This window comes from Zootermopsis nevadensis, unplaced genomic scaffold (genome assembly GCF_977971745.1).
Source record: "Zootermopsis nevadensis isolate Lab colony 2312 unplaced genomic scaffold, Znev_1.0 Znev_ptg000010l, whole genome shotgun sequence".
NCBI lineage: Eukaryota > Metazoa > Arthropoda > Insecta > Blattodea > Termopsidae > Zootermopsis > Zootermopsis nevadensis.
The window spans coordinates 17,660,679-17,682,704 of NW_028259142.1; the positions used below are offsets into that span (position 1 = coordinate 17,660,679).

A 22,026-nucleotide genomic window follows, 5' to 3' on the forward strand; every position below is an offset into this window, starting at 1 on the left:
ACTACTATCTGAAGTTTCCAGCAGATAACATCAATAAAGTACTTTTGGTTTCACAAATTTTAATAAAACTGATTACAGTATCTGGTGTCAAAGATTAGATATATCTGCACTGCACAGTTACATTGGCCATAGCAACTTATGGATGAAAGTTGCCACCATCTGTAATGTTGAAATGAAAGTTATGTTAATAACATTAACTTCTTTAAAATTAAATGCCAATTCCAATGTACACACTGTCCTGAGAATTGAGGTCAAGAGGCATAAAGCAGTTTTACATATATGTCACTTGTTTGTGCTAATCCATTTTCTTATCAATGGGATTCTTTTCAGTATTTTAATAACTGTTTCAATATTAAATATCTTGTCTTAGCATGAAGTTAACCAATTTAATAATGGTGTTTTTGTGTGAGAAATAACTGCACTGTGTTACCATCCACTGGAAATTTTATGTCAATTTCTCTAAAAAAGGAGTAGGCCTACCAGTTTCTCTGACAATAGAAATACATTATGACAAACCAGGTTTATTCAGTATCTGACATACTTGTTACATCCTCATTTTTAACAAACAAAATGGCACAAAAGTGTGGTAATTACACTGCAAATACAGTACTATCTACTGAGTTACCATGCTCAGCAATTAATTTTCTTTGATATCAACATGTATTTTTTTGTTCCAAAAACCATAGTACAATGTAAGTATGTACTTTCATTTGGTATAATGTACTGAAGAATATGACTTTACCTGCTTTACTCTTTTCATGGTCTGGCCATACATGGATTTTAGCCTAATTTCCTTGTGCATCCTTTGCACCATGTGTATAAACTGCACGTATATGAGGGAAATCATGCCTATGCATCTGTATGTTTCAACAAGTGTAACCAAATATGATCAAGTGGTTAACACTCCTGCTTCATATTTGGGAGGTCCTGGGTTCAAATCTTGGCCCAGAGACCAACTATGTTGACTGGGTTTTTTCATGGTTTTCCTCAGTTCTTCCAGGCGAATGCTGAGATAGTACCTTAAATTAGGCCAAGACCACATCCTTTCCAATTCATCATCATCCTCTCATTCGATGCTATAGAGTCTGAGCTACTGAAAAAGCATCATTAAATAAACTACAAATAAATATAAGTGTAAAATTATAATTTTCTAACGATGGTACATATTTATTTTATAAATACTTCTATCAACACAGTAAGATAAATTACAACATGCATATGTTGCATTTATTGACTAGTTCATAATATAGAGATTTAGAGTTAAGGCTCTATATCAAACTATGCTATACTATTTCCTTGTTCATGCTTTTCAGAGGTAGTAATGGTAGAAACTACATAAGTTTTGGTTGCAGGTTGCTCCAGTTTCTTTTTTGGAAACTATTAAGAACAGCTATAAGCATTCAAAATGCCAAGGTGCAAAGAATGCATCTGGAATCTGTATGGACTGCAGTTTTCCAACATATATATACACACACACACACACACATATATATATATATATATAAATAAGGAAGGCAGGCTCACAGTATCGTCATGTCAGTTGTATGTGTGTGTGTATTCCCCCTAATAAGTTCTGAACAAAATTACTAATATAAAGTTCTCGCTAGCCTTACCATACAGACTGAAGCTTTGAAAGAAAGTAAGCACTGTAATATCTTCACACAACTTTGTTTTTTGAATTTTAACTGACATCTCGAAGTATTCGAACTGCAAGGAGTTGGAAATTAAAAGTTAGTTAAAATGTTAATCTTATGAAGTTGTTGCAATCTGATACAATTTGTATTGGGCATAAATCCTTTCTTGAAATAGCCTACTAGGTTAGAGTGGGATCTGAATGCTGAGTGTGCCAGGGGAAGGGTTTGCCGCTTCCTGGCTCTATCTAATGACACTCACTCAACCGTGGAAGGGCTGACTATGCGGTCATGTAATGTGCGTAAATGACGCAACAAATTGCTTTTAACATTGAAACCTTTGCCACACACTGCACAAACATAAGGTTTCTCTCCTGTGTGTGTGCGCCGATGGATCAACATTGAAGCATGAGATGGGAATGTCTTGCTACATATCTGGCAACGTTTACGGCCACCTCGCCGCAACCTAGAAGCATGTGCTGAAGAGTTGTTGCTGATTGCTAACTGTTCTTCAGTATGAGAGGTCTGAATGTGACGTACCCAATCTGCAGGTCTGGTAAAAACTTGCTGACATAATTCGCATCGCAGAGGTGGAAATTCTGCATATGCCTGCTGGTTAATACTGCTTCCATTCTCCAGATCCTGAAGCATTTGTTGTAAAACAACATATCATAAATACATACATAAATTATCTCAAATTCTTAAATCATACAGTGGTGCTATTTTTACAGAAGAAATTTGGCACACCATAGCATCAAGCAGTAGAGAACATCCTATTAGCCACAGTCAATAACAAGGCTATCAGTTGAATTAGAGATGAATAATCCAATGTATTCTGAATCACAGCATTTGCAATGAACATTATATGTGGGTAATTTTAAGCAGTGACTATGATTACTAATATTGATACATTAACAGCTAGCTCTGCAGTCCTTCAAGGTGAAGAAAGGAAGTGTTAATAAAAGGAGGTTTTGGAAGATGTCTTTTCTTAAACATCTATTCCCAGCCAGATAACCGACAAAAAATTACCCGAGATTGTCTCCCTGCACGTCTCCCACGCTGCTGCTGCTGCTGGTTCTCGGGATGGGCCTCAATATGCCGTACCCATTCAGCAGGTGTAGTGAACATTTTCTGGCAGAGATCACAACTAAGAGGAGAATATAGTGTCCCTTCATCATCATCGTCATCATCATCATCATCATCATCACCAGCTGTAGTGTGGAAGATTTCCTGCAAAAGTTGATTAGACTCCAGCATCAAACAGAAGTTGGTACAGCAAAATGTTGTGCATTGAATTAATTCCTGTTTGGCATGGGATTTCAAAGGAAGGTGATGGTGTGATGCATTTTTCTTGAAGTTGAATGGGAGATGAGCATAAATTTTTATAACCTTTGTTTTATGAAAGGATGACTGGTTTCTTTCACCTATCACCTTGCTGCTCTTCATTCTCAGCACAGTCTATTAGTCATTCATTCTGTTCGTTTGAACAGTGGGCCATGTTTCAACTTTGAACTACTTTGTGTCAGATCAACAATAACTTATTTTTTAATAAAGCACAACTATATGAGTTGGAGGTGAAACTCAGATATAATTCTGAGTATGGCAGTACTAGGGGGTTAAAGAGGTAGGAGAGGAGAAATCAGTCTTCAGTTTTCTCATAATGAAATGAGATGCCATTATTAAAAGTTCATGAAAATAAGTTTGGGTTGACAGAATTAAAAAAAAAATGTCAGAATTCATGCTCAGCAACAACTAAATGCACTTCTGCATCCCTGCTTTGACAAAGTATACTTAAATTCAGTAACCATATTACTGAATGATTATAACATATAGATACTGTAAAAAGTAACTAAAATGACATATCAATACAATTTTCTCTCCAGAATACAACTGTCACTCTTTTTGGCCAAATGGATTTCTAAAACTCCTGACAGTAGGACTTCAGAAATAATATATACAACGCTCTAGATATACTCATGAAATCTAAGCCACTTAAGAAATCAGCCTACCTGTATGCCCAGGATCATGCAAGCACTTTTATATTCACTGCTGATTACCATTTATTAGACCATGATGAGTGTAATATTGGAGCCCTGAATACAGGTAAAATATATTGATTCCTATTTCTTAAATACTTACAGGCTTAATTGTCATCTCAGTATGCATCTGATTGTCACTATCATGTGTCACTGCCAAGGGCATTTCTATTTCAGTATCCTCCCATTCAATTGGTTCTTGCTTAACCAATAGTTGCATAGGATCTAGTTCTATTCTGTTTCCAGTGTTGTGCTTTTCAGAAAAAGTTTCTAAAGCAGTTGTAACCTTTGAGATTCCACTCCTTTCTGCACTTGAATCACTTTTCTCCATAACATTATTTTTGCAGTTTTCACCATTAATTTGACCAATTACTTCGTTCTCAGTTAGTGTACTATCTACCTTTTCCTGACTTGATTCACCACTTTTTCCCTGTCCTTTGTTTGGTTCATCACAAGATACATTATTTGTACGTTGATTACTAGGTTTTGTTATGCTAGTGTTATCATTCTTCACATGTTTTGAATTTTTATCTCTGCTATTTGTGCACGATCCAGCCTTTCTGTTACTTGCTTCACTAACAATTTCATTTCTCCTACAGTTCTGCTGCTCAGTGTCAGATGATCTTCTGTTCTTTTCCTGCATATTTTGGTTTCCATGGTTCCCTTTCTCTTTACAAAGTCCTCTAATCCCCAAAATATGTGCAGCCCTCAAAATTCCATCCAGCTGGCCATAGCTAACGGTTGCTTCTCCGCTGTACATATATTCAATAAGGATCCTCAGAATACGATAACTGATTTCAGATGGCAAAATTACAACAAGAGGAAGGTGACTGTTTGTACCCGGATAAACCGCATGAAGAAGCTGTTTTATATATGAACTGCATGCTGATAAAACAAAGCGATGAGCAGCAATTTGCCGGCCATCTACTGTAGCAAGGGTTATGTCTGTAAATGATTCTGACTGGAGTAATGTAGAGATAGATGTGTGAAGATGGGCTCCATAGCTATGCCATTTTAACTGGAAGTTCTCTGCTACAGCAATTGCCATACTTGAGTCCTAAAGGCAGAAAAAAATTACTACATAAATATGTCACTTAAATACATATGTAAATTAATTAAATGCGTAAATAAACCACACCCTTCATTCAACAGATACAAAGAATATAACATCCCATAGTTCGTGGCACAAGCCAAGGATGTGGTACACACGTCACAGTACGAATACAAACACTTGGCACAAATAAAAGTCATTGTTGTTAAGGTTATTTACAGTATTTAATAATTTTAAACTGAATAAATTCTTCTATAGAGTAGGAGTAAGGTACAATACAATTGCAAAAATAGTGAAATCCACGAATTATACAAGCCGTACAAGGTAAGGTTATAACTATTTAGTACTACACATATGAAAGATTTATAACAATAATAAATTACCCTGAACCCACCCTTTATCAACAGAGAACTCTTCGAAACTGTCAAACACGCTGTCCTTGCGGGAATGAAAAATCGATCATTGGTGCGCATTATCGATTTTCAAATAGAACAACCAATCATACGCTTTCATTATCATCGATCGGTATTGGTTGTTTGTAGCAGAAGATGTTAGTCTCATGTATCATTCACGGAAGATGGGCATATGAGACATTGGGAAAATATGCTACAATACTATCCATTTTCATTATTAAATAAGCTGTTATATGAAAGTAACATTGTAATACTGTGCAAAATAAGTCATATACACTTTACCCGCATAGCACATGACGTTTGTCAATGGTATTTGTAGAGAAATGTTGATTCTGAACACGCATGAGTAGAGTTACAAGGCACAGTGGTGTGGCGTGCAAGCACATTTGAAAAATGACACTTTTCTTGTAAATAAGCAGAAAGTACTAAAGTTAAATAAAGTGCATCTGGCTGCTTGACATTATGAATGCTAAATGAACGATGGAAGGTAACTTTAAAACAATTAAAGCATACAAACAACTCAATCTGTGGTTATGCTTTTATTGATTTTCATTGTTCAGTAGAATACGAATTAACCTCAAAATTAATTATGTGTAAAATCAGCAATGTTTATAATCAGACGATTGAACGGCGCAACAATCCGAAGTTAAACCCCGTTGAAATACAAACATTGTGAATCCGTGCTGTTTTCTACATTTTAAGAAACTATGGTTTCATTCTTTCAGATAAGTAAAGTGGGCATTGTTATTTAAAGGGGTGTTGTGCGTATTTCTAGCACTGTACTTGCATGTTCTGCTGTCAGGTACATAAATGGATGGACAAATAGGGAGATAGACTGTCAGAAGCAGGGTGTAGGAGTAGTCCGAGAACAACACATCATATTCCAATTTCCACATATACAACATAGTTACAGAAGTAATATTTGAGGTTCTTATGGTGGTATGAAGATGACTATCTTCTGGGTTGCAATGCCATGTAGTCTGGTAGAAGTTTATTGATGTTTCAGAGGTACTAGGGTGCCTGATGATAGAGGCAGCAAATACATCTTAAACATCAGTAAACTTCTACCAGACAACATGATGTTGCATCCCAGAAGACAACCATCTTAACAGTTACAGAACATTTTCCAAGAACAAAATACACTACAGTGGAATATGTCTTACACACTTTGACATTATTTTCAGTTGCATGTCTGTTATACTTTATATTTAGAGATAGCCACGACTTCACTTCACTCAAGACTGTAAAAAGGTGTTATAAATAAAAAAGTAAGATGACGCTAGCTCTGTGTAAAGTGACTGGCTATGGGTTGGATAATGGGTTTAACTCCTGAAGCCATCACTACTAGACCAGCTTTGGAAACCACCTAGCTTGCATCTTATTCAGTGAATACCAGGGTTCTTTTCCTGGGATAAAGTAGTCAGTATATAAAGTTGACCACTTAGTCTATCAAATGGGGCCTAGAATATGTGGACCTTTTTCTTGATTCCCCTTCTACACTATTGTGGCTTGGTAGTTGAGCACAAGGAAATGTTTACTTTTGCAACATAGGCAGAATAATGAGGATTTGTTATCTCCGTTTATAATGTTCCAGCTTCAACAAAAACAGATGATCTTCTCATATTAATGGAAGGCTTGGTAGTGGCAGTGGAAAATAAGTCAGATGATATATCAGACATACTGGATTCTCTTGTCTCTCAGATACAGGTTTCTGGAAGCAGTAAGTATAGTTTATTTTACAGTAAAATCTCATTACATCATAATATATTTTAATGCATATTTCAGACATATATAATTTATTAACAGAAGCACAAAACTATAGAATTCTTTCTGTTTTTAAGCACTTTTGAACTGGTTTGGCCAATCATGTTACACATTTTACTTTACAGGATAATAAACTTTGTGACTTCTGTGGGGATTTCTGATCATACCACACGTGGAATTTGGTGGTATTTGGTTTAGTGACAGCAGAAAATATACATTTAGTAGAAAAGTGGTGAAGCCCTTTTTACCTGTTTAAAAATTTTGCAAATTTTATATCTAAACCAGGAATTGCAGGAATACTGTCTAAAGTAGTCCATGAAAAAATGTAATCTGGCCTTTATAATTCTCCATATGCTGTTAATAATGTGGTCTTTATCAAATTTCCTGTTTTAATTTTTTTTTACCTACAATTAGGTGTAAGAGATTCATGGTTTAATACATGCCTCAACATCTTCAGAACATCGGACTGAACGTTGAGAGTTTTGTCTGAACTTTTTATTAATAGTGTTATTTTTATGTATTTTGATACAATACTGTAACACATATTCAGTCAGTGGGAATTATTAGTAATAATAATGATTTTAAATTACAGGGTTTTTTTGGTGTTCTCAGGCTGTGTTCAGTTAATAACCCTATCTGGCCCTTATCCCAATACAATTTAATTGCCTTCTTTGGACCTTTAATATCCATGTTGTTGTTTACTTTGTTAAGGATACAATAAATTAAGAATATAATTAGTGTGTGTTCTGAATCTTTTGTCAGATTGTGGAGACTGCAGTTCCTTTGTGACACAGCTGGAAACATTATTACAGTGGGAATCTAAAGCTACTGTAGCAAGAGCAGCACAGGTAGTGGCAGAATTAGCAAAGTCAGAATCTGGACGTGAAAACTATGGAAATATAGCAATTCTCAAGATACTAGTTGAACTTATAAAGACTAAGGAAGAGGATTTGGACATACTAACTCAAGTCTGTAGAGCTTTGGGGAATATATGTTATGATAATGGTAATCTCTTAAGTTGTTATTAATAGCAATATCTAATGAAACTTTACATACTATCATATTTTATTTTATTTTGTGTTATACTTTCCTAGTTTTGGCTATAATAGTCAACTTCAGTAATCTGATGTTTTCCAATCATGCTGTTCATTACACTGTAGTATATCATAATGTCTTTTATTGAAATTCACATTTTCAGATAAAGGTAGGAAATTTGTACTTGATACTGAGTGCTTGCCAGATTTATTGGGTGTCTTGGAACGGTCAGTTAATGAAACTGGTGAAAGGGGCAGAACACTTCGAAATGTTGCAGCTGGATTTCTTTTAAATTTACTTATTGGACAAGAAGACATTCAAGAAAAGGTAAGGAAATTGAATAAAGTTGATGAGATTTGGAAGGCAAAAATATGGGGTTCCAAACATGAACCTCAAGTGGTAGGGAGCATAAACATATTCAAGCTTTTATGCCATGCTTTTACTGTAGCAGTTTCATTATAAACAGTTTATTGCATATTACACAGTGTAATTTATAACTAAGTCTTTCTTGGAAAGCTGATTATTGTTCATATGATTAAGAAATACCCCATTTTATGGAACCCAGATTATCATTCATCGCCCCGATGACATCTACCATACTACACAGTGCAACAACCCAGAAGACAGAAATCCTCATATTTACAGCTGTGAAAACCTCAAATTATACATATAATTTACTTTGTTAATGAAAGCCTGTTATTGGACCCTGTTATGAGTGAACTGGATCCAGTAACAAATTATTAATAACTTTAGGCTGACATTTCTCAGATAGGATAGACTTTTAGTAGCATAGCTACAAACCTGGCTTTTTGCAAAGGACAGAGCTAAAAGGAGAGTAAGAAAATCTCTTGTGTCTAAACTACATATTTTACATTAATCTACCTAAGCTTACATTTTCAAGAATACCGAAGATGTAGCCTGATAATGGCCGTCTTTAATTTAATAACATTTAAAATACAAGATATGAGAGTTTTATTTGGAGGAGATCAGATTTGCAATGCAGATACAAAATAGTACTAGTATGTTGGTTACCACTTTAGCATCTAGGATGGTATGGTGACTGGTATTGTAATGGGTATTAGTATAGAACTAGTTTTTGCATCTAACAAGGGATTCTGTATAAAGATTTGTGCCTTTAATAAAATGTATTGTAAATGACTGATCATATTATCATCATGAACTATATTAAGTTTTACTTTGTAGGTTAAATATCTTTTTCTCTTCTCCATTGATGTGGATTTCTTTTCTTCTTCTTTGCCCTGTCTGAAATTACTTTGTCACTAATTTGTTGTGTTATTTTATTTAATAGACCAATTACATGTCTCAAAAACACTGTGCATTTGCATTTGTAACAGACATTAACCTTCTGTATGCAGCTATGAAAATAACAAGCCTGCATTCTAGAAGAATTGGAAATATTTGTCATTGCTACTAATTGACGAATTGAGATGGCCAATTTTGAAGCTTCCTTAACTCTGGGGTCATCATTATAGGTAGACAGAGACCATAATTGCAACAAATTAATATGCAAAGTTATCAGCATATGCAGTTTTCCCTAGAAACAGTATAGTTAATGTTTAGAAGGTAAGCTTTACAAATAGATGACTGAGTTATTCAGGTTATTGGATTAGAGAAAGCATGGCTAATTAAAACAGTAGGTTATTAAAAATAATATAATTAAGTATCCATAGATGATGGCTGTCTATTGGGTTTTAGCACCTAAGCAAAAGGCAGTGATCTTCATACTTAATACCATGAAAATCTCAAATCCTACTAAATATCTATAGGTTTTATATACCATAAAATCAAGTTTCCACCATTATTTTCACTGTGAGTGCTCTTGTGTGTGTTGTGGCCAGAGTATTCTTAAAGGAGAATAATTTAAATATGATTCCTTATACAGGCAATAGAGCTGGGTGTAACCAAATTGTTATGCAGTGTCTTGGAACTTGATGGAACAGTTCCAGAAGGGGAAGAAGCATCTACACATGTTCTGTTGATTCTTGGACTTCTCACTGACTCAGGTAATGTGGTTACCTAAGCCAGTGGTATTCTTTTCTTTTGATTGTAGTATATACAATTTTGCTATAAATGTATCAGCAGACTTAGCAAGTCCAGCCAGCTTGGATTTCTATCATGTCATTAAGTATACAAGGAGCTTAGAAAGCAACTGGCATTGGAAGTGTAGGTTTTTATTTCTGTGTATGTGTAATTTTTTGTTTCAAATCACTTAAAAAGCATTCAAAAGAACTCATTACAGATATTTTTAATTTTTTTTATTAACATGTGCAAACTATAAATTGTACAGCAAATATATGATACATTTAGGTGGGGTAAAGCTAATAACATTTGTATTATGTGGAAAGTGTTATCATTGTAATGTAAATTCTCTGCTGTGTGGGTGAATTAAATGTACATAACTTATGTGACTACAATGTCAGTGCCATAATGGCGGTTATAGTGGCACTTACGTGCACAAGTTGTGATTATACTTCAATTTGTGTGACTTCATTAAAAAATAACTGTCATGGTGTGGTGAAATATAAGATCACCTTTACTTTTAATCTTCATAACTGTAAGTACTTTGAAGAGAAATATGATAAAAATCTTCTGTTAGAAACAACCTCATGTGTATGACAGAGCTTGTTTTTCATTCTGTTTTTTCTATTTTAGTATTTTATATTTTTAGTGTCCCCTTGTGATTCATTATTGGACGAAAAATTGTGTCAGGTGACTGTCAGAGTATTAGGTGTGTCTTCATCCCCAGAAGTTAGTGAGCTATGTCTGGAACTCTTACATGGACAAGCTGAAAATGGTAAGTTTCTTTATTATGCTGTGAAAATCCCAATATTGTTTGCAGTGCGAATAATGCCAGGTGTGTATAAAGTCTTTCAGAGTTTTAGGAGGCTATGTTTTCTTAACAGTTTTATATATATGTTAAAGGACATAAACACTGAAATGAAGGTCAACTCAGAAAGTTTTGTGCCTTTTGCAAAGTACTGTGTTCCTATGCACATGTTCATGTAGCAGTACACCAGGTTATTTACATGCTTAGCAGCTGAGTGCAATGGACAGTCTGTAATTGAAAGCTGAATGCATTCTGTGGCTTATTGAATTCAGTTGTGTTGTCATTGTGCATTTATGTGAGTGTACCACAGAGACCACCTACGAGCAAGACAAAAAGTTCGAATACATTGGTACTATCCATCTCAGTCAATGCATAACACATGACCATACCACTGTATCCTTCTTTTCTCTTTTCTTGCTCCATGCTTGTGCTGTATATACAGTTTTGAATGTTGCTATAGGAATAACAGTTGCATTACCTGTTGTATTACAGAGAATGTTAAAAACCACTTGGCACATGCAGGCTTATGTGAGTTACTGGTTCAGCTGTTAGAGAAGCATAAACCTCTCGTAGATGATGATGAAACTAGAAACCTTATGAAGATGGCATGTGATCTGATTGTCCTCATTCTTACAGGTGGTAAGTAAAATCACTCAATGATATATCTCATTTTGTTCCCGTTTTTGATGGGCTAGTTTTCCAACATTTCAAAGGGCCTAGGTATCCCTGTTTTGAGTGCAAAATGAGTAAGCAGGGGCCTGTTGCTGATATTCATAATTCCTTGTCACAAAACAATCGGAATCTTTATGTTCTGAAGCTGGGGTCCTCAACATTTTTCAAAGCTGGAACCTTTACTAGTTTTCATCAATTTGTGGGCAGTGTGGTTATAAATTAAAACAATTTATTAAAATGCTGTGACAGTCTAGTGAGAATGCTGTTTAATTAGACCTTCTGTTGTAAACATATTACTCAATAACTTTCTTTAACAAAATCAGTTATTGGTGAGATATTTTACACTGATTTTGCTTGAGTAAGCCTTCTAGATCATTTTTAGTTTCTTTTGTTGCAATTCATCTACATCCTTCCAAATGTTAACATTGAGATATCCTAGTGTTTTACTTAAAGTAAAGCTGTCTCACTAAATGCCATGTAGGTACTTGGGTAGAGGGGAGGTATAGCTCTTACTCCATTCTTGACCTTGGCACTAGGTATGGGAGTGGTCAGTGTAATCCTGTGATACCCATTGGATAGGAGGCTGGATGAGCCCCAGAGCCAATCTGAAATTAGAGGCTAGAAGAAATATTCATTGTTCCTGCCAGGGATCAAACCATGGTTATCCAGCATGCTATCAGCATGCCACAATATAGAATTTTGACCCAAAAATAAATACAAAGTTAGGTACAAATAACCATGAAAGCCAGAATGCATACCAGAAGTATTTTGGCTGGTGGGGAAATTAATGTGATTGTAAGCTTAATGGCAAACTTGGTACTCTTATTTATAGATTTGTCTTAATTTTGGTGACTTATACACTTCTACATATTAAGTTCCTAGCAAATAAGTATATAAAGTTTCCTATAACCATAAGCATAAATTTGAATACATACTCTGTTTATTTGTCAGTATTTTTGCTCCTTCCTCTTTCCTTCCCTTACAGTTAACATCTTACAAAGCTCAGCTCTGCAGGCCCATTTTTTGATCTACCACACAGTTAAGGGAGTGTTTATTTTTATCCTTTTCTCCAGTGTCAGGCCCATAATAAATTCTGCATTAGTTTTCTGGACAGTTTTCTTAAAATACTTTTGGTCTTAAAATTATTTTATTCATTTTTGGTATTGGACATTGTGGCATATTGATTAACACTCCTTATTCAGGATGTTGTGAGTTGAGCCTTGGCCTAAAGGGCAGCTATCCTGATGGAGATTTCTTCATGATGTTCCCAGGTTCTTCAAGCAAATGCTGTAGTACCAAATAATGGCCTACTACTACTTCCACATCCATTCCCTTACAGATGAGATGATATTTTTTTAAAAATAAATAAAGTTTCTAGTTTTAGACCAAGCATAACAGTTCAGTATAGCACTCCTGCTTTGTATTCAGGAGATCCTATTTTGTCTGTTCTTGGCTTGAAGGCTAGATAACCGTGGGTTTCTTGAAACCCTGTAAGCAGATTCTGGGATAGTGCTTTAAGGTAATAATGACTGTTTCCTAAGTCTCTTTTCCTACTTCAGCAATTCAGAATTCACAATTTAGAAAATCTGTGTAAAATAAGAAACTAATTTCTTGTTTTAGATGTTAGTATGAATGCCCTATATGCAGAAGGAAAGGGTAAAGTTTTCCAACAGATGGTGGCCTGGCTAAGTTCAGGGGATGAAGATTTGCAGATTACTGGTGTTCTTGCAATGGGAAACTTTGCTAGAACAGGTACGTATAAACGCAAACAGGAAACAGAAACCAACCTGATGTATGTTTTGAGAACTCAGACCTTCCATTAGAATGATGGAATAGTAAGTGAAATAAATTATGTCCACATTTCCCACATTTTTCCTTAATCACTATTTGCTATTGTCCAACCAGTTCTCATTTATGAATATGGCTGTCTTTTGGGTTGTAGTGCCATGTAGTCTGGTAGGCATTTACAGGCAATTAACTCTGATGATGGAGGCAGCAAGAACCTTTGAAATGGTAAACTTCTACCAGACTACATGCTGCTACAACCCAGAAGACAGCCATCTTTGTGTTCTGTCATGAGAACCTCAAATCCTACTTAATTTCTCATTTAATTCTAAATTACTTGACATAGTGTTATTGCTCATGATTCAGGGATTTCTTGAGAACAGCTTCCAGTTATTCAACTGATCAAGAAGTCTGTTGCTTTTATGGAACTCAAAGGTTCATCATGTTCACAAAAACTTGCAAGTCCAGTCTAAACCTTCACACTCTGTTTAAGATCCTGATTATATTGTTCTTTTGGGTTTTGACACCATGTAGTCTTATATGTAGATACCAGAATTTTGGAGAAACATACTGTCTCCATCTTCATGGCTTAAGTGGCAATGCTGGGAAGCATATTTGTAACATCCTGCTACTGGACTCTACCCTGGGGTGGTTAAATTCTGGGACACCCTTACATCCCATTCTGCTAAGATTAATTTTAATATTATCCTCTCATCCACACCTGTCTCCCAACAGGTTTTTTAATATTATCCTCCCCTGTGTTTAGGTTTTATGCTGAACTTTTTTGACTAATATTTTGTATGTATTTCTCATTTCTTCCTTGATGTTATTAAACAGAGTAATGTAATAATGACTTTCATCAGATAAACACTGCATTCAGATGGTAGAAGCTGGCGTTAGCAAGAAACTTTTAGCACTTGTTGAGAAGAATAACAAACCATCAGGAGACATACGACTGCAACATGCTCTTCTCAGTGCCCTCAGGTATGTTGCCGTAACTCATACATTAGTCATTGTCATTTTATTGTGGTTGTCTTTACTGAATAATGATTTTTGAAGTGAGATTTCTAGTTCTTATAGCAGTTAGTATGAAGATGGTTGTCTTCTGGTCTGTTGTGCCATATTATGTGATAGATGTTGGTTAATGTTTCAGAGGAGCCTACTGCCTCTATCATCAGGGCAGTGATCACCCTAGTGATGGAGGCAGTAAGCTCCTCTGAAATGTCTATCAATATCTACCAAACTACATGGCACAACCTCCCAGAAGACAGCTATCTACAATTAGGGTGCTATCCAATAGGGAGCAACCACATGGTTCAGGATAAAAGTAGATGAATGCTGAGGGTTACCATGTGGTGTAAGAGGAGAGAGGATGGAGAGAGTAGAGAGTGACCGTGTGGTTCAGGAGATGAGGTGGAGAAAAATAACTTCTGTGCATTCGCATTGTTCAGGAATAGAGGTGATGAAAAAGTTGTGAAAGTAGGATGATAAGGCAGTATCAGGAAGAAGTGAAAGAGGAAGGATTATAACAAAATAGTGAAGAGAAGAAATAAAAGCAGAAATGCAAAACCAAACATGCAAGCACAGATTGATGTGTGTCTGCACAGGTAATGTTCAGTGGAGAAGGTAGTCAAATTAAGTCTTGGAAGAAAAGAGATGAAGCCAGGCTTTACATAGTCTGAATCCATCTATAGGGTTGAAGTTATGGAGTTGTTTTGTAATTTCATTTACTTCCCTGGTGGTGAGATCCCAACATGTATGTATTTACAGGAATTTGGTGATACCACGTCAAAACAAAGCCATGGTGTTGGAAGATGGCTTAGTGGATGCTGTGTATCCTATGCTGGCCATCCCTACCTTTCCTGTTGTGTTCAAGTTACTTGGCACTCTACGTATGGTCATTGATGGGCAGGGTGAGTAATATGCTATCACAGACTCAGAACCATTCTATGTCAAGATTCCATTTTTCTGCTTCAGATTTAGGAAGTGTATGTCACATCTCACTGTATAATTTTACTTGCAGAAAGTGCAGCTTGTAAACTTGGGCGGAAGAAAGATCTTGTCACCAGTTTAGTGACTTGGTGTGGGACTGAGGATCACCCTGGTGTACAGGGAGAAGCTAATCGATTATTGGCATGGCTCATAAAAAACAGCAAGTATGTCAGTCGATTATGTGCAAGGCACTAATAATTCCATGGCACAGCTTTGTTTGTTTATTGTGTTGTCTCATTCAAATTAATATGTAATTTTTATGATTTAGTCTCCTGGTCCATTTGTATAACTGTTTTCCATACATCTGTTTCCCTTGTCAAGACATGTTGAATATAAAGAAGTGAAAAAAGAAGGAAAATTCATATTTTATTTTAGGCGATGCTAAGCAGCTGATTTACATTTCTTAATCTTATCCTTTTGGGAAACCTAATGTATGTTCTGCACAATAAGTGTAAGAGAGAAAACATTTTGAAACTTGAGGTATGTTAAGTTTCTTTTAGTACTTGATGGTATTTTCAGTTTAACAATATCATGATTTATCTCATCTGCTTTACAAAATATTTATAAGATAATAAACTTGTCACTTGTTTTGTATGACTGTGGAATGTGGTTCCTTACTTCCAGAGCAAAACGTGATTGAAGTTTCTGAAAATAGAATTCTCACAAAAATATTTTCACATAGAATGAATGGAGTGAGCAATATTACATAAGGTGGAACATTGTGATTTATACAGATCACCAAATATTATTAGTGTTGTGAAGTGAAGGAGGTTGTAATGGGCTGGGCTTGTGACTTGGATAACAAACAGAAGAAGAGCATACAACATTCTGATGCGAAATATCTTGCAAAGTTACCACTCATACGATCGAAAAGGAGATGGTTGTATAGCACTATGATGGAACTGAGGATAATTAGTTTATGAAGATGAGAGATGGATGGAAGTACCTGGAGATTGTGTAAAATGGTTGGCATAGATTTTATCAGTGTTAGACCTTATAGTTCTGCTTCCAGACTGTTGGTCAGTTATATCTTCATTACTGTATTTTGGACGTCTAAGAAAGAATGAGTCTATGTGTGAACAAGAGCCCTTAGATACATTTACATGGTAGAACTAGATACTTTGCCCATATGGTGGACATTTTAATTGAGTATATGCCACTGTTGCACTACCAAAAATTATCTAATTTTTTTCTGAATTTCAGGGATCAAGAAGTTTTAACGACAATTCTAGAAAGTGGAGCAGTTCCATATCTTGTAGATATGCTCATTGCAGAACATGCTGTTATGCAGAATGAAGCCCTTCTTGCACTTACATTGCTTGTAACGATGAGACTGACTGATGCTGAAGCAAATCTTCTTGAAGCTAAGATTGGTGACAAATTAACCACATTGCTTAATGACTTTGGACCATCACTGACATGTGAAATGGTACAAAACATCTTGTCATTAGTTGACCAGTTGACAAAATCAGGTGAGATTTTTGGCTTAATGTATAATTTTTGTATTATATCCATCTTGAATTATATAGGATTAGGCTTAATTTTCTGTTCATAGAACTTTGAGGTGCCATTCATGTCTCAACTTTCTCTGCATGTGCCTGAAATCTGTTCATCACAGTAGTTTAAATTACAGTGCCTATTTTGATGACTTCTTTGCTTTATTCTATATATGTTATATAGACAATTATTTTGTTGTTCCTTAAGTTTATAAATAAAATGTGGAACTTCATTTCCTCATTCTCATGCACACAAATTATTGAATTCAAAGTACCTTAACTTCAAACATAGAATTGTAAATATAAATGTGAATATTTAGTTTAGGATAGAATCTTATTCAGACCTGCAGTTTCATGTAGACAAGCTTGGCTAACTGGTAGAACATGTGACTTCTTATTTGTTCCTAATCTTGTTCAGCGCTTTGTTATCCTACCAAAGATTTTCTCAGGTTTTGTTCAGAGAGGCAAATTATTTCTCCAGAAAAGGCTACAACCAACTTCCTTTTTGTTGTTTCCCTTTCAATGTGTAGGCTGGTATAGTTGTAACATCTAGACTTGGATTCAGGTAGTATGCAGTTAGAATCTTATTTGAATTACCAGATATCCAATTTTCAGTTCACCTGTACACTGTTGTTTCTGTTTCCAGGTGTCCTGCTGTATCATCTTGTTAATTCTGGTGTAAGTAGAGCACTGTCTAAGCTTTCTTCTGAAGAGAATGTTACCAGTATCAATGATCAGATAACTCAGTTGACCTCTATGCTTGATTCTGGCTGAATTTGGAGTTTGTTTCTTGTTTAGTTACTTGCTGCAGAATTAATTTCTTTCTGTATCTCTTGTGATCTCATTATCTCAGTGTTTCATCTACTCATTTGAGAATTATCTTTTAATGATGTCTTGCTTGTGTCCAACTGTTTAAAGCAATTTGCTATTTACCTAAACTACCTTCAGCTTTAAAGCCTACTAATTTTTTAATCAACTTGTACACACACACACACACATATATAAATATAAAGTATTTATAATTAATATAAATATTATAATCACCTACATACATTTATACATAATGCATTAATAATGTATTGCTTTTTATTCCTTTAGTATTTATGTGCTATATTCGTTTAATCTTAATATGCTAATTCATTTGTTCAGCAGGAGATAGAAAATGAAACATTGTTAAAAACAAAGTTAATTTTGAACCTATAAAATATTGAATAGAAAATGTATAATTTCACTGATCTAAACATAGCCAAATTTCTGTACCATACTATTTCTGCAAGTTCAGGCATATTGCACAAAATAGTGGTGATGTGTGTTGAAAGCAGATGATTTGTTTTTCATTGTATTTTAAGATTTTCCCAAGCAGATAAGAGCTTACACCTTAAAATGTTATGTAAAACAAATGGCAGTTTAAAAGAATATTACAAATAGACTAAGTATATAATTTATGTATTTAGACAATAAATTGGTGGTAATGGAGAAACAATGACAACTATTGTCTTGTATAGTTGACAATTATATGATATAGCTGTAATTTTATAGGAATTTCCTTTTTTGGCACATTATTTGCATCTGACTCATTGTGGTTTTTCACAAGGTTTTATATGTGAATAGATACTTGTGTATATATTAAAGATGGGGCACAAAAGCAGGACATCATTTAATGTTAATTTTAATGTAAATGACATGCATCAAGTATAAATAGCAATATAAGAAAGTGAATGCATTGTCATCTATAACCATATGGGAAGAAAATGTTTACAGGTCAGTCGTTATATGGACGGAAGAAATTGTTAAGAATTTTTAAGGCTTATGGAGCACCAGAGCATTTTTAAAACTACAAAGTGGTTCATCGCAAAGGCTGTGGGTTTCTTTTCATGCTGTAGCTTTGGAAATACCAGCTGCTACAAATGTTGTCATGCATGTAGGAAGTGCACTCTAATGCAGAAACTGAAGATAGTCCAGTTTACAAATGTTTTCTGTAAAGTCTTAGTAATCATTGTGGTTTTATAGCAGTTGCTCTTAGAGGGATCCTACAATACTTTTAACACACTTCTTATTGACATAAGATATTCTGTTAAAATAATTTCCTGATTTAATATTTGAGTCATAGAAATAGACTCACTTGTTTCTGTAAATTTTTGTCACTTTTCCTAAGAAAAGAAACCACATACATTCATTCATGTATGAAGAACATGACAACCTTTGTTGTCTATTAAGTATTCATTCTTTAGACGCTGTCACTGATTTTTATAGTGTTTGCTTATTTAATTTCTTGCTGTATATACATACAACCCTTGGTTAATATTTCAAAGAATAGTTCCAAAATATTGTTGACACAGTGTTTCAAGTGCGTCTGTTGTTAGAAAATAGTTCAGATGACGGTTTTTTAGTGCCTGTGCTACAGCGCATTTCCTGTGGAACCGTAGTTACTACCCAAGTTTCAACACCAATATGGTCAGAGATGAACTTCTAAGTACTCATATTATCTTCTGTATGCCTTATCTTGTCCCAGAAATTCAGTACTCATTAACATTATTGCATTACATTTCATATAGTTAGTTCCTTCACTGCACAAGAGCCCAAAATTTAGAGTATGTGGAAGTTTCTGAAAAGTTGTTGGGTAAACTTTACAGTTACCTGGATGAGACATAAATAAAAATATTATTAGTTTTGTGGGGCTTTAACATCTTTACAAAGGGAAACTGTAATCTGCTCAAACATAAATATCTAGTAATACTTTTCTGTTATTAACTGTGTATATTTTTTCACCATAGTAGTCTTATGTTTGAAATGTTTCAGAAATTTACTGAATTGGATAAATATTTCTTCATAAAATACCACATCAGTTCTATTTTCAAATAGTTAATGCTTACTCGAGCTTAAAAATCTGTACTCCTCACCAATATTGTCAGGGTGATTAAGTCGAGAAGAACAAGATGGGCAGGACATGTAGCGCGCATGGATGGGACAAGAGGTGTGCACCGGGTATTGGTTGGGAAGCCTGAGGGGAAGAGACCGCTGGGGAGACATAGACGTAGATGGGAGGATAATCTCAAGCAGGATCTATGGGAGATAGGAGTTGAAGGCGACTGGATTTTGTTGGCCCAGGACAGGGTCCTGTGGAGGGCATTGGTGAGTTCGGTGATGAACCTATGGGTTCCGTGATCCATCTAGTTAGTTAGTTAGTTAATGCTTACTCATTAAAACAATGAGCAGACTTGCATAACCTAAGCAGATAACTTTACATTTGTTTAACTTCTTTATAGCTGTTTTTTTACAGTTCATTCAGTGATTTAGAGAATTATTAGTAATGTAGAATAATAGCAATATTTGTTGAACCTTTCATGTTTTCTTAAGGAAGAACACACTTATTCAGTTTCGCTTGAATATTGGTGCTTATGTTTGACTAAATTGAGGGGCTGAAGATTCCAAGGAGAACCGACACAGAATATGAGCCGGTGTAGCTTAGTCAGTATAGTGACCGGCTACGGACTGAACAACCGGGGTTCGATCCCTGGCGGGGCAGAGGATCTTTCCTCTAGCCTCTGCGTCCAGACTGGCTCTGGGGGCCTCCCAGCCTCTTATCCAATGAGTACTGAGGTCCTTTCCTGGGGGTAAGGCGCGACCAGGGCGTGATGCTGACCACTCAACCCCTTCTGGTGCCGAGGTCAAGAATGAATAGAAGCTGTACCTTCTCTCCCCCCATGTGCCTACATGGCACATAGTGGGACAGCTTTACTTTACTTTACCGACACAGGATAGAAGAAACAGAATCCTTGTAACAAGGACAGAGCAGTTGTTCATAATTTGTGATCCTGATAATGACATTGTTTTGTAACATTTTTATTAACTGCATTGGTTGTATTTTATGTGGACTTTAAAGTGTAATGGAAAACAGTTAGTCTCAAACTCTACACAGATATTTACACAAAGTGTTCCAAGATAATTGAATAGTTAGAATTTTGCAGAGCATTCTAAAAATTCCCTCTAAATGAAGCATTTTGCATAGATTAAACATAAACGGATTTACCTGCTAAATGACCAATTGCTTTGAATACGAGTTAAGTTTCTGTTGATATTCTGTATTAGTTTTTGAAAATATGTTTTATTAAATTGGTATCAATGATATGACAGTCCAGGATCTTTGTCATATAGTCTGCCAAAGTTCTTGTTTTGATAGATTTATAAATATAAAAACAGAATGTAATAGGGTTTTGTGCACAGTCAGTATGATTTTGTAATAAAAAAAAATTCCTTGGTATCCAAAATTTTATTCTCATTTTGTTGGATTCTTGTGATGATTTTGTGAGGGCTCAGCACTTTTATGTGTTATTAGCTGTATATACGTATTTACTGACATGGAATATTATAAGCTATATATGCTATAATATTGTACTGTTTCTGTTTATACACCATGTTTTGTTTTAAGTCTCTGTTTTCAAGCATGTTGAATTTACATAATGATGAAAATGTTTTAATTTAAGGTGATTAAAAGTTTTAAGAATTTTACATTAACATATGTTGAATTTCTAACTCAATGTACACATTAAAGCAAACTGCAGAACATATATCCATGTAGTTTTGGACTTATAATATTTTACCTATAGTTTTGTGCATGCTGTAGAACATGCAGATTTTGTATATCATATGTAAGCAGAGGTGTAATGTCTAAGAATTGTTGGCATATATACAATCATTCATGGCTTAAACCTAATTATGGTTCTTCCTAATGTTTAACTTGATGTTCAGTTATCAGTTTTCATTTCCATTGTATTAACAGTTGCTCATCCATCAGTCTTGGATCTTGAAACATGTACTTATCTTTGTTTTCCTTTGTGATTCTCTGTTATGTTCCTTAATATTGAGATGTATGTTCTGTATGTACAAAGTGGTTATCATCTTGAAAACATGCTAGTTGGGCACAAATGAAGTTGTTTATCCACGTCTTCATATGTGTGTTCTCTGATTTATATCCACTATGAAATGTGTATACTTTCCATTTCCAGAAAGATTTATATGTGCTCTGTACTGTGTATACTTCCACATTATGCCCCTGCACATAATAAATATTAAGAAAGGTGTAAAACACATTCTAAATAAAGCTACTTTTTGCCATTTGTTCATTAATATTTGCAATATTTTGTTATATATAACTTACAGTATGAATTTTAATTAATAAATGGGATTATTAAATTAAAATAATTAATTGTTATAAAGTTCAAATAACCGCCACGGTGGTCTAGCGGTCAGAACACTAGCCTTGTAAGCCTGGGGTCCCGGGTTCAATTCCCGGTGGTGCTCAA

At 35.0% G+C, this 22,026-nt stretch overlaps 2 protein-coding genes across 3 annotated transcripts; one reads left to right on the forward strand and one right to left on the reverse strand.

Moving 5' to 3' along the window:
• Positions 1 to 501: 501 nt before the first annotated feature.
• Positions 502 to 5,239, reverse strand: LOC110837285 (uncharacterized). 2 transcript variants are annotated; one of them, XM_022079224.2, is made up of 4 exons: positions 5,113 to 5,239; positions 3,771 to 4,724; positions 2,661 to 2,861; positions 502 to 2,273 (listed from the first exon to the last, which is right to left on the reverse strand). In XM_022079224.2, exons 2-4 carry the CDS (start codon positions 4,713 to 4,715, stop codon positions 1,890 to 1,892), a joined length of 1,530 nt encoding a protein of 509 aa, XP_021934916.1. In that variant the 5' UTR covers positions 4,716 to 4,724; positions 5,113 to 5,239; the 3' UTR covers positions 502 to 1,889. The 2 variants fall into 2 exon arrangements, with proteins under 2 accessions (XP_021934916.1, XP_021934915.2); XM_022079223.2 differs by having other exon boundaries at positions 5,102 to 5,162.
• A 35-nt stretch (positions 5,240 to 5,274) lies between these two features.
• On the forward strand, positions 5,275 to 21,850 carry vimar (visceral mesodermal armadillo-repeats). The gene is made up of 13 exons (XM_022079220.2): positions 5,275 to 5,618; positions 6,726 to 6,851; positions 7,658 to 7,900; positions 8,094 to 8,257; positions 9,834 to 9,954; positions 10,620 to 10,745; positions 11,271 to 11,417; positions 13,071 to 13,202; positions 14,099 to 14,219; positions 15,006 to 15,148; positions 15,259 to 15,391; positions 16,431 to 16,699; positions 17,370 to 21,850. The coding sequence occupies exons 1-13, from the start codon at positions 5,612 to 5,614 to the stop codon at positions 17,495 to 17,497; spliced, it is 1,860 nt and encodes a 619-aa protein (XP_021934912.1). The 5' UTR covers positions 5,275 to 5,611; the 3' UTR covers positions 17,498 to 21,850.
• Positions 21,851 to 22,026: the final 176 nt, after the last annotated feature.

Excerpts from the sequence above, each read along its gene's own strand:
- vimar (XM_022079220.2), top strand. Across the intron at positions 8,258-9,833 it reads AAGAAGACATTCAAGAAAAG|GCAATAGAGCTGGGTGTAAC; the intron begins GTAAGGAAATTG and ends TTCCTTATACAG. Across the intron at positions 13,203-14,098 it reads GGGAAACTTTGCTAGAACAG|ATAAACACTGCATTCAGATG; the intron begins GTACGTATAAAC and ends GACTTTCATCAG.
- LOC110837285 (XM_022079224.2), bottom strand. The coding sequence starts at position 4,715 with ATGGCAATTGCTGTAGCAGAGAACTTCCAGTTAAAATGGCATAGCTAT. Across the intron at positions 2,862-3,770 it reads CTGAGATGACAATTAAGCCT|GAAATCTTCCACACTACAGC; the intron begins GTAAGTATTTAA and ends CAACTTTTGCAG. Across the intron at positions 2,274-2,660 it reads GTGCAGGGAGACAATCTCGG|GATCTGGAGAATGGAAGCAG; the intron begins GTAATTTTTTGT and ends CAAATGCTTCAG.